The 13,416-nt window shown below is 40.9% G+C and overlaps 1 protein-coding gene across 1 annotated transcript; it reads left to right on the forward strand.

The window, feature by feature from the left end:
* Positions 1–8,818: 8,818 nt before the first annotated feature.
* LOC139717151 (caspase-2-like) lies at positions 8,819–13,052 on the forward strand. The gene is made up of 2 exons (XM_071628652.1): positions 8,819–9,755; positions 12,343–13,052. The coding sequence occupies exons 1-2, from the start codon at positions 8,819–8,821 to the stop codon at positions 13,050–13,052; spliced, it is 1,647 nt and encodes a 548-aa protein (XP_071484753.1).
* Positions 13,053–13,416: the final 364 nt, after the last annotated feature.

The raw sequence follows: 13,416 nt of genomic DNA on the forward strand, positions 1-13,416 counted from the left end.
TAGTTGCGAGAACTTTCTACCTGTGAATAACTCGTCAACTGAGGCAGAGAGGGAGGAGGTAAGGAGTGGGGCGCAAGCAGCGAGAGTGAATAGCACTTTATTTCACACACACACATACACACATACACACACATACACACACACGCACACGTACACACGCACCTACATACACGACCACACAATACACAAAACATACATTATTGTGTATGTATTATTATGTATACAACATACATGCGTAAATAGGTTTATAGACTGATGTTACATGTAAAACAGTGTGTGTGTGTGTCTGTGTGTGTGTCTGTGTGCGCGCGCGTGTGTGTTTGTCAGTACAGGCAGAGATAGAGACCTTTACGCAGTTCTGTATGGATATACATTTATCATAATATCAGCCTATTGATATTTCCCTTTGTCAACCATGTCAAATCGTGACTATAAATACAGTCCTCCTATTAAAGTTGTTGTTCAGGTCATTCCTGTATCGATTCTTCGTCTTCTTCGTTGCATTTTTCGTGAAATTCCTTAAAGATTACGTCAAAGCTGTATATATATATATATATATATATATATATATATATATATATATATATATATATATATATATAAAAACAAAGAAATCCACAGAATACTCCATTGGTGTGGTGTGCAAGGCCGTATTCATTGCCCATCCATTAAGTAAAAGTCAGTGACACTATAGTGTAGCGAATCGAGACATTTATAATCATCGGAACAAAGACTAGGACTTTCATGTGAAGAAAAAAAAAGAAAAAAAACATAACAAACTTTCACTGTTGTGGGACTTTGCCGAGGTGTGAGCACAAATCGCTTATTTAACTTGCCTGTCCCGCTTAAAGGCGTGCACTATCCCCCAAACCTCCTCTTACTGTGTACACTGCACGCATGTGCTCACTTCACCTGATTTTACGGAGCCCTGGGTGGCCATCGAGGAGCGAACTCTGGCGTGCTTGGTGTGTGACTCACTGAAGATCGAGACTGTCATTAGAAATGACTTCTGCCAGCGAAAATGTTCTTCATTATAAAATCTGGATTAGAAATTTGGGGTGAGTCGTAAAGGACATCAGATCTCACCTAAAGACGAATTTTTGTTATGATGAAGTAATATAAAAATTGAGAAATAAATTCACTCATAATAAGCATTCTCAAGCATTTTTTTTTTTTTTTTGGTGTATGTGTGTGTGTATTCTTGGTTGACAGAATCAATAAACCTAGAGTCTTGAAGTAAAATTGTGTTTCACTTATAATTTCTTTACCAACTCACAAAGAGCTTTCAAAAACCAACAAAGCAAAACAAACGACATTCTCTTCCAGGTGTAAATTCAGTGAAACAAAACATCGTTGATATTCAACAAACTCCTGGTCGCCAAGACCGCCATGTGCATGAGTGCACACATGAATTTCAAATAAATCGTCAGAATTCAGAGAGCGGACGGAAGGTGGTGGACGGAAATGATTTTAAGAATGAAGAAATCGCCTCAGAAAATGTTCCATAGGATTTTGTCTTCTTTTTAACTCTTTCACATGAAACTCGGCGGACAAAATTTGTGCTTGAAAGTATCTATTTCGACAGGAAAACCTTAGAAATAATAACAGATATGAATGGTCTAACATTATTCATGTTATGTCTTTTGATAATAATCCATTGATTTCTGTTTGAAACAATAGATACTATAGTAAGGACAATGATATATATGTATGTATTTCATTGTGTTTATCAGAACCAAGAAGTGAGTTTTCTTGTTTTTTTCCAGCTTTCGTGAACCCGAACCCGATATGCATGCTTGAAAAAAGAAGAAGAAAGAAAGGTAGACAAATAGTGACGAATGTCGTATAAAATGGGTCTACAAAGACTTAAAATAATACATGACCCCTCGGAGAGTGCTAGAGAGAACATTGACATTTTGAATGCTTGGTTGATAGAGGGGCTGGCCAGGGATCATCAAGAAAGCAGACGACGTAGGCCTACTATGATGCGTTACCATGGTGACCACAGGGTTCTGCAGGGAGCTTCATGTCAGCTTCAATACGTTATTTTGATATAGGAGCCAGGAGCGCCAAATTGAGAGCCGGCTCGATTTATAACCATTTCAGATGGACGGATGGGTATTACTGGAATTCAGTGCTGGAGATGTATACATCTTTTTTTTTTAACGACCTGTTATAATCACATTTTCATCCCAGAGAATCTTAACATTAGATTAAGGACTTTATTCAATTGAATTATGATGCATTTCCTTACAGCCTTCGTGTTTTTAAAAGTGTTTTTATTCTTCGCGTTCATTCAAGATAATTATAACTGGAGAAATTCAGTCCGTTGATGTCCTTTGTTTGGATTCGCGTTTTAAGTGGACACTGCTTAATAAAAGTAACAGCGGTATTTTCACCCGTCACAACGAACTAAACACCATTTTGAGCCTCAAATCTCACATGATTTTTTCTGTCTATTTAGAAAGATATTGATTCTATTCATCAGCAAACTTGGTACTCTTACGGAGAGTGACGAGAGAACTATAATGTTGATGTGTTACCATGGCAACCCCTCGCTCCGTCGCTTCCATTTCCTCGACTGTACTACCTATAATGTAATACCTCTAATGCTGCGAGGCGGAATCACTGGCATTTTGTCATTTTCGCTTTTAATGTTACACTAACTCATTTTCTCCCATATATGCGTCATTTGTGCCACGAAAGGGGGGGGGGGGGGGAGGAGGCGGGGCAGCGTAGGTAATATGGTTTCTGGAAATTCTAAATGTAAGATATCAGGAATGGGCGATTACTCCTTCTGGCGTTTTAAGCGGCGTCGTCAACCTGTTGTTAGCTGTGATTGATTGTTAATGACACATGGGCGATGACGGATGGGTAACTGGGAATGTGTGAGTGCCGGTGCTGCAGGAACAGATTGCATTCATTAGCAAACGTGAGGATGATAGCGGAGAAGTTTACTAAGTACTCCGAGGTGAAAAACTAAGCCGCAAAGAAACAGGATTTAAAGCAGCTATCACTGTGTCCGTTTGCTAGTTCTTGAAATAAACATTGTAACATATCTAAGTTTTGACAGAAGGGAATGGTATCAAATTAAGCATGGTGGGACTTTGGAATTTCTTGCTTTGACTTTATTTTCAATGGTATTTATTTATTACCATTCAAATGATACAAAGGCAATATTACAAGCTGGTCTACTGCAATAACAAAGTAACATACACACACTTACGCACATCCCCCACACCCACACGCATCCGTCAGCTCACCATCATAAAACTTCAGATAGGTGTCTACAGATCGGAATTGACATAGAGCGGATATGTGCAGAAGATCTGCTCTTATTCTGACTTAAGGACACATTTTTCCTCTCTTTCTGTATCACTGCATGTCACACACACACACACATACGTACACACACATACACATTTCATCTATATGATACGTCTTCTTCACTAAAACTTGATTTTTCTTGAATTCTCTGAAGCTTTCCATCGCATAGGAGGTTGGGACGGTAGAAATGTCACATTCTGTTATTAGAGTGAAGTATCCCTTTAAAGAAGCATCTCACTTGTCTGCCTCAGTTGTTCCTCTCATCCATCCCTTCCCTTTGGACATGTTGGAGAGAGACATTGAAACAGCTCTCCTGCAAACGGGGAGCATATTTTCTTGGATTACCGGCTTTGGAGTCATCCTCCAAATCATTCATGATAGCCCCCCACGGTGAGGACGGACGCGCACCCCATCCCGACATTATGCGTACTAAATTACTCCGCCGGATGAATCGCCCATTACGCACTCTCTACGTACACAGCGTGACTGAGATACTGCGCAAATCCGCTGAAATGTTCCCGCAAAGTTGAGCAGCTGCTAATTAGAAAGTAATCTGCTATTAAGGGTACCTTGGTAGGTAAATGAAAAACTTATCTATTTTCACCTCAGTGTTTCCCAATATGAGGGACTAAAGGGAAGCCATAGCTCTCTTAGCAGGATGTCATTGATTCCCTACGGTAAGAATAAGGTATAGCATCAGGGAGTTGTGGCTCATTATGTCTTGACTGCCCGAAGGTGACAGATAACTGACATTGGTGCCACGACTCTCGTCACAATCAAAGGAGGAAATCTTCAAATACTTCCTTACCTTCATCGTTTAGGTGCTCCAATGTCTTATTTGGAAAGTTATGGGGGAAAAGTCAACCATTGATTATATTTAGTGAAATTGTATCTCTCATTCCTTGTAGGCATTTTCTATATCATCAAACCCTTTATTGAGAATTTTAACTCACCCTACGTGCAAACGTCGTTTTCTGGTGGCGTGATAAGCTATAAAAAATCGCATGAAAACATCATTTCGTTTCCTTAATTTTGCAAACTGCTAGCCTGTTACAAACTTATCAAACGAAATCATTTCTTCACATTTTTGTGACATCTACCACTAGCGCTATAAGAACCTCAACACTCATAATTACTGTCAAACCCAAGGAGGTTTCATACTGAATTTATACTCTTAAAGTAGTTTGAATGATATTGAATATTACGCTCATAAGCAGTAGGCTACTTCGTAGCCAATCAACCAGAATTTCATATTTAGTTACACTTTTGGAATGAGACATTTGTGGCAAGAGTATATGATAAGAAGATTACAGTCGCCGGGCCTTATACCGTTGCCTGGGAAATCAGGCTGAACGTAAGTAGGTAGGGTTCATGCCTTATAGAACAGAATAATGTCTTGTTAACTGGAATTCTTCCAACATGTTGTATCTCGACTCTTCGTGGTGTCCTGTCACGGAAGACAGGGATACATATACGTTCAGACGGTGATCCATAACCTCGAGGATAGCTATCGAGGATAGGCTCACTGCCCCCTTAACTATGCTTATCTACGTGTTCCTATCAACAAGTTCTGTCCACACGGTGCCTAACTACGAGTGCAGACTCCCCGCAGCTCGTTGATAGAGCTCTAATCCTGAGATATCTCGTGGATAGCTATCGTTGAGTTAACTTCAAGTTAGCTATCAACGAGTGCTTCTACACGGGGCCTAACTACAAGCCTATCCTCGAGGATTGTTATCCTCGAAGTTAGGGATCACCGTCTGAACGTAACTATTGATTGCACTAGGCCCACGACCTTTACCATGCATGCAGACGATACTACTCTTCATTACATTAGTGTAAAGTTCCAGTGACATGCAGGGGGAGCAAATAAAGTACTCTCTATCAATACTTACTTTCTGTAAAAAAAAAAAAAAAAGATAAATAAGAGCAAAGTTCGAAGTCCATTTACAAATATCCATGTTTCATGTGCATACATCCGTATGGTTGCGTTGTCTGTGTGGGATCAGCCTTCCCTCCCCCCCCCCCCCCACACACACAAAAAAAAATACTTCAATCTGTTATTGTCCATTCTAACACTTTTTTATGCCTCCGCAACGAAGTGGCCGGAGGCATTATGTTTTCGGGTCGTCCGTCCGTCCGTCCGTCCGTCCGTCCCGTTTTGTTTTTGTCGATATCTCAAGAACCGTGTGGTGGTTTTACATCAAACTTGGTATGAGGGTATATCCTTGGGGGATAATACTTTGTGTGGATTTTAGGCTCACAGGGTCAAAGGTCAAAGGTCACAGGTTTATTTTGTGAAAAAAAAATGAAATTTCATGTTTTTCTCCATATCTCGCAAATGGTTCAAGGTATCTTCATGGAACTTAGTATATATATGCTTGTACCGATGGGCAGTGATTATCTAGGGAAGTTGGGGTCATGGGTCAAAGGTCAGGGGGTCAAAGGTCAAGGTCAACTCCTCAAAATATCACTACTTTTCTTAAAATGCAATAGGCTGAAGGTTTTTTTTTTTAACTTGACGTATGGCATGTATTACCCAATATATATTTTTGGGAAATTTCTTGCCAAAAGGTCAAAGGTCAAAAGGTAAAAGGTCAAGTGAAAGTGCTAAATTGCACTTTTTCCTCCATATCTCGAAAGTAACTCAAGGTATCATCATGAAACTTACATATTTATGCATGTTCAACCTAACAGTGATTCTCTTTGGAACTGTGAGGTCAAAGGTCAAAGGCCAGGTTTAGATAATGCTATTTTCCCATTTGATACTGAAATTATACTTTTTCTCAATACCTTGAAAATTACTCAATGCATAAACTTATAAAAGGGTCAAAAGTCAATTTAAAATCATCAGTTCCCCAAATACCTGCACTCTGACATTTTAATCATTCATCCAATTGAACCTAGTTCTAGGAAAGTGAACATTCAGCACATTTGTGTCAAACCTGTCATTTTAATATTTTGCCAATTGTGTGAAACTGTCATCACACATTGTCAAGACATTGTACTATAGACCTATTAGGAGAACCATGTATTATGGCGGAGGCATATCAGTAGCCGTAGCGATATATCTAGTTAATTTCTGCAAACCTTGCGTAACATCTGCTATTTGAGAAAATTCAGACTGCAAAATAACGTGTTGATGATAGAACGTATTCTTGCTACCATCGAATGACAATAAACAGCTGATAAAGAAAGAATGGATTTTAAGCTGTAAGAGGTCCCAGACTCGGCCTTGAAGACAATAACAGTTGAATTGGGCTAACTGAGAAGATGGTTTCTACCGTAACTCGCACGCATCAATTTCGCGTTGAAAGATTATTATTCGAATTCATAACAGCAGCGACACAGTCCGGTAATCACACACGACTTTAGCTGATTGTTTGGTGCCGGGCGAAATCGATTAAGGAACAGTGGGATTAGGGAGTGGACATTAGGTGGCCATATTGACCGGGACTAGAGCATGGTCACTACAACGACGTAATGGTCAAAGCACACCGTTGGCAAGGCGTACATTTTAGAACTGGCCCCGTGCATGACAGCGACTACGTCCCATCCAGGCCATTTGTAGATCCCATAATGACCACTGTAGACTGACGGTAAAACAGATTTTCATCTCGTTCGGAAAATGGGATGAAGTGTGCCACTGGAACAGTGCCATGACCCGTTCAGACGCCATGCAGCACCGTCTTATGGTCTTCGGTCGAAGGTGTAATGGGTAAGAGTAAGTCGTCAGTCAGTCAACCTTTCTCTGCAATAATCTGTATATTATTCATGGCAGACGCACGATTATCGTTCCAAACATCTCGCTCACAGATCACTTCTGTAATGGCTGTCTCAAGGCCTGTCTTTAGAGTAGGTCTACATTTATTAGTAAGACACTGAAAGAGGATTTTGCCAGGCTTTCGGACGATAGATATTGCCAACAGGCCTGCAATGGACGTAGCTCTTGACAACCTGTTATGCCCCTGTCATGAGCTATGTGGAAGAAAGAATAAATCGAACAATGATAGATTGACCTTCTTGTGTTGTGCATTACTGATAACAATGCCTTTGTCAAAGATCAGGTAAGGAGTGTTTTTGTTACGAAGAAAAAAACAACAAAGATTTTCAGTAATTCATAGAAGTCAAGTGGTAGCATGTCATGATGTTCGGCACTATATTCTTTATCAAATTACCCTGCTGCCTCTTTGGTTAATGTAATATGTATGCCTACGCCGTGTACAATATATCAACGTTGATCATAACTTCATTTAAAACTGTCACTCGCGTCGGAAGGATCCTTTAGTTTGAATATCGCGTCAAGATACCCATTTAACACATTAATTACTCCTTTTAAGAGTAAGGATACCGACGATTATTGTGCGATCAAATCCACTGAAGAGCTCTCCTAACTCATTAATTTTAATTTATAAGCCGACCATGCATCAATATTAATCACAAAGAAAAATGCCCTAAAGTAGTTACAATTTTCCCCAAGTACGCTACAGAACTGTCCTGGCTCCGTTTCATAAGAGACTTTTAAGACGGTATTCCCTATACAGATAGCAAGACGGTCGCTAATCCACTGTCAGAATGTCATCCTGATGCCATGGTAGGTGTTAGTGTTTTATACAGTGGGACCCCTAACCGTCACCAAAAGATCAGCACATGGAATGACAATGTTCAAAGAGACTGTTTGTATTTCTTATCGCGTCGTACTTCCAGATTAGAGATCTATCATCAGTAATTCAATTAAAAATATAATTAGCCCTATAGGCTCTACTTATCACTAACTGTCGCTTTTATTGTTATCATGTTGGTAAATATCAGAATCTCTATAATATGTAGATTTGCTTCTTTTTTGGCTGGATATACAGTATTCCCACGACATGACTTGCAAGCAATTTTATAGGTTTCATTTTTATTGGTCATTTTATATTTTCGTTCATATGTCGTTTGCTTTTAATGATATCACGAGTCAATTAGTGCATATTATATCTATCTCACTCACATGACACATATCAGGGGTCTGTTCAAATATTCAACATGCTATGATATGGTACTATGATGAAAACATGGAGTAAGATTTTACTTTCAGTCTTAAGAATGATGAAACAAAGTTATTAAAGATCATAATAGTTTTATGAACAACGATATGGACTATTATGATTGAAGAGGATCTTATGGGTTTGTGAATTTGTTTAGGATTTTGAGATAGTTATCACATTCTCTGTTGTCAGTAATGATGGCACTATTACTCATAAAACCAAAGCAGCAACTACTTTCATCACATTCCGATAATGATAATGATTGAACTAATATTTTGTTTAGATCCTATCGCTGTTGAGATGTTGAATCTAATTTTCTAAATTTACAGTATGGCTAGTAATACGTCACGCTCCATGTCTCCTTTCAACTTTCCGCTTAGAGGACCTGAATTGACTCGATCTCATCACTTGGGGAAAAAAAGATGTGTACTGAGCGGTAGAGAGTAAGGCATCCCGTCACCATGACAACGGAAAATCAGGAGACAATTCAAGTGTTGGGGATTGCCCCGTACATAGGGAGCTCGCGTGATATGCGATTGGATCTGAATTATCGCAATATTCAGCGGCTTCCGTACGATCTGTTCAAACTGACCGACCTGCACTGGCTGAACCTCAACGTGAACAAACTGAGTGAGCTGCCCGAGGAGTTTGGCGCGCTGAAACATCTCAAGTGGCTGTATTTAGAAACCAATCTCTTCGAACACTTTCCGGACGTCCTCTGCGAGTTGAAGGAGTTAATTCGATTGTACTTGAGTGATAATAGCCTCAAACTCATACCCCGGGATATTTGCAAGCTGACCAATCTTAGGTGGCTTGACCTCTCCGACAACTCGTTTTGGGAGTTTCCACTGGGACTCTGTGACAAATCTCTGTCAAATCTGGAGAGACTCGTCCTCAACAACAACAAACTGACGTACTTGCCGGCACAGATTGCTGTGCTGAGGGGGTTGAAGGTTTTCCACCTGAACGGAAATCAACTGGAGTGGTTACCTCAGTCCATTTGCAATCTTGAGAAGATAGAGGACCTTCAGCTAACAAACAACTACGTGAAGATACTCCCGGCTTACCTCACAGAGCGCTTGAAGCGGTTGAGGATCTTGAAGTGCACGGGATGTCCACTGATCGAACCGTTGAGTGAATCGCTCAGCAAAGGCGTGCGGTCACTGCGAGAATATCAATATGGAATCAACAGGCGAGCTGAGATGGCCAAGGCTGTGTTCTTCAAGCCGCAAACCGATGAGGGGTGGATCAAACCCAGCTACCAGATGCGGACGCGTCCCAGGGGCGTGGCCGTCATCATTGACAACTTCTGCGACGCACTCTCTCCAGGGAAAGATAAGCCGGGTGAGGCCAACACCGCCGGATTCGTGGTCGATAGCTCAGCATCGACCACAGGAAGTAAGTCACTGAAGCATAATAGGTAATGCCAGACCAAAGTTTGAGAAAATGATCTAATGTGTATTTATTCATCTGTGACAATATTTTAATAAAGAGAAGATGTTGAATATGACTCAGCAGCAGAAAAAACAACAACAACAAAGAACACCAACAAATTAAGCTAGAAAAAGTTCACTTAGTTTGCGCTTTATCATGTAATTGTCAAAATGAGGCTACTGTGATTAATTTGATGTCGAATCAATGTCGCCCCTGAAAGAAATCTAAACGCTTTTGTGACTGCATAACTGGAGCCAATGAAAGTGATTGGCACCACAACCTTTAAATGTTCTCAACATTGGCAGCATGCTCTGTGCACAACGAAACATGTCAGACACTGTTCGGCGCAATTCGTTAAAACGCGGGAACGGGTATGATGCCGGTTCGCAAAGCAATTTGAAAACTGCGTGAGATTCTGCCGAAAAGAGAGTGCAAACATTCCCCATTGCTCTATCAATTTGTTGTGTCACTGACAATATACTCTGAACTCAAGTATGGTTATCCGCGTCTGAAAACGTGGTTTTTAGCATCTTGTCTTGTATCATCCTCTTTTATTTCCCTCCATCCGAAGTGGATACGGAATAAAAAAGAGAATGCTGAGACAGAGTGGTTAGTAATAAATGGGTTCCAGCAGCTAACACTTTTGTGTGATGTGATTCGCAAATATCGAGTTGTTTTCAATTGAGTAGGTATCACCCAGGGCTAGATGAAAGTAGCATAATCCTCTAATATCTGTCAGGTTAAAGGGAAGGTTGGGGCAAACGTTTCATCATTTGAGGGGTCGGTAGCATGTTTTTATAAGTGTATTTCAAAAGGTAATGGTAATAGCTGTTGTGGCAATTACGTCTCACATTCTATTCATTTCGAAATTTCGACTCACGTCTGATGCATGTCATTTAAATGATTACTATCAACACCACAATAAGTGTGAAAAGTAATAATAATTCTCGAAAGTTAAAAACGGACACGGAACGTTCAATCTTGATTATGCAGTTATGATGCAACTACACGGCCTCGACTTTGCGCGTGAATTTTGCCTGTCAGCAGTGTCACATTTGTTTTGTATATTGACTCATTTCGGGGGAAAAACAGTCTTTATATCGACTGCATTCAATTCGTAATTAGCCTACCGGTCAAACTCGTGGAACATTTGTTGTTGGCGAGTGTCTTGAGTTCCAATGTCAACAAATAAGCTCTAGACGGCCAGGGGTTCCCGCCACTTTGCAGAAGTTGGACAGCGTCACCTCGAGCCGTCCTGTTTATCGTCTGCCCAGTGACAGATTTCCGCGGACTGTGATTTGTGCCACCGTCACTAAGTACGAGTTATCTTTGTCATTAGCAGCAGATTGCGATGGCGCCAAATTGCCAATGCTAAGTACAAGAATGTCTCATCCTTGTTTGCTACTCGTTTCTTTTTAAAAGAAGAAGATCCGAAAGTCTGACGGAAGACTTGATGAACATTTCCTAATGCATCACTTGAATATTTCTTGCTGTTATCCTTTGGTATACCGTCTTCTTAGAATGTAAGGGGCTCGCTTTTAATCCTCAAGAGGCTTATTGCAGATTTAGATTTTCATGATTTCTATTCGTAATATTTTGATAGTGGCGATACTTTACACACAATGTCTTTCTACAACATCGAAGATGGGGGGGGGGGGATTGGAGTTTTGCAGACGGATAGAAATTCATTCGTAAGAAAGCTCTCATGTAATCCCCAATCTCGACAACTTCCGCAAATCAAACCCAGCTAAGTAAAGTGTCCCCTTCGTCGACATGCAGCGAGTAAATTCAGAAATATTTCAAAAGCTGCTCAGAAATATTTCAAAAGCCATCCGCTCGATATCACCTCAAACCATGTAGGAAAACAAAGGTCGCTGCACGGCAGTTCGTCAGTGCAGTCGGACCTATATGTAACATATCAAGAATACAGACATTTTGTCCCGTAGTTTGAAGTCGGTGACTTTCTGTTTTATACATTTTAAATTTTCCGTCCTGACATTTCTAGAAGAAAACCTTGAAGACATTTCATATTCGAGAGAGCGGGGTAGGCATAGACAGCTTTTCGAGAGAAAGACAGACAGACCTAAAGTTAGATTGAAACCATGACGCAAAGATAACGTCGTAACGGCAGGGAAACAGAAAGAAAAATGTATTTGATAGTCAGAAACGAAAAGAGAGAAAAACAATGAGCAAGAAACAAAGACAAACATTCGACATGAGGACGATAAAATAGGATCAGTGAAGGAAAGTAATTATTGCATATCTCTATATATGAGTATGTGTAATAGCACAATACCACAAAAATCGAAACAAAAATTGGCCCTAGAGAGGAGAGAAGAGGAGAGGAGAGGAGATAGGTATAGATGGATACATATTATAGATAAATGGAGAGAGAGAGAAAAAGAGAGAGAGAGGGAGGGAGAGAGAGTTCAATTTCAATTCAGTTTATTCTATTTCAGCAACCAGTGGTTCATTATTTTGATCGAAATATGCACCGTGAAAAATAAAATGCAGTCCTGGAATTTGATATTTCTTTGACTTGTGATTACAGCCAACCTCCGGGCCGTCCTCATCAAGCTCGGGTTCAACGTCAGGATGATGAGAGGTCTGATGTCGCTCGACATCATCTCGGCTCTCCGCTTCCTCAGTCTCGAGGATCACTCCTACTTCGATTGCATGATGGTCTGCGTCCTGTCCCACGGCGACCACGGCAAGATCATCGGACCGGACGGAGTAGGCGTGGAAGTCCGCCAGCTCACCGACATCTTCACGAGGGAAAATTGTCCATCGCTCGCGGAGAAACCAAAAATGTTCTTCATTCAGATTCTCGGGAAGGAAGCCGATGATGGGAAGCTCTCCTCGCAGGGTTCCGACTCCACCACCACTTCATCAAAGGCTTCGAAGTCTGGATCGCAGCAGGCGTTCGACCCCCTCCAAAGCCTCATCCCCGAAGAGGACGATTTCTTATTGACGGTCGCCATGTTACCACCATCAGTTATGGCGAACTCCACGCGTGACGTCTACACCTTGTACGTTAACGTCCTCTTTGACATGCTGCAAAAATACGCGCGGAAGCTGAACATCCTGGACGTGCTGACCGCCGTACACGCGGAAGTCCGCACGCTGCAGATACCCAGTGAGAACGATGAGGGTGACACAGTGTGCCCCATCTTGCAGTCCACTTTACGCTATGACCTATTCCTGTCGTTGCCTGCACCACCAACAAGCCCCGATACAAGCAGGAGTGAACAGGGTTTATAGGTGATCCGGGTGTGTTCCATAAAGCTGTTCTTAAGGTTACGAACGACTTAAGAACGACTGGAACACGTTCTGATGTGCTATACTTATCAGAATTTCAATAATTCAGCATAAGAACTGATCACCAGTCGTTCTTAAGTCGTTCGTAACTTTAAGAACAGCTTTACCATCCATTTTTGCTATGTGTCTTTTGTTCTTTCTATCCCCCTTCTTCTCAATTTACTGTTATTGTTTATTTTGTTCTTTTCTGTCCTCTACAGATCACGTAGCCAAAATCATGGACTATTTTGTGCAATAATTCCACACCTTGATGAAGGTTGGCTGTAGTAATGGAATATCAAAGTGTGATGTCATAGCAAATCATCGC

This window comes from Diadema antillarum, unplaced genomic scaffold, assembly GCF_040938485.1.
Source record: "Diadema antillarum isolate AM-2024a unplaced genomic scaffold, OU_Dant_1.0 scf00000072, whole genome shotgun sequence".
In the NCBI taxonomy this organism is placed as follows: domain Eukaryota; kingdom Metazoa; phylum Echinodermata; class Echinoidea; order Diadematoida; family Diadematidae; genus Diadema; species Diadema antillarum.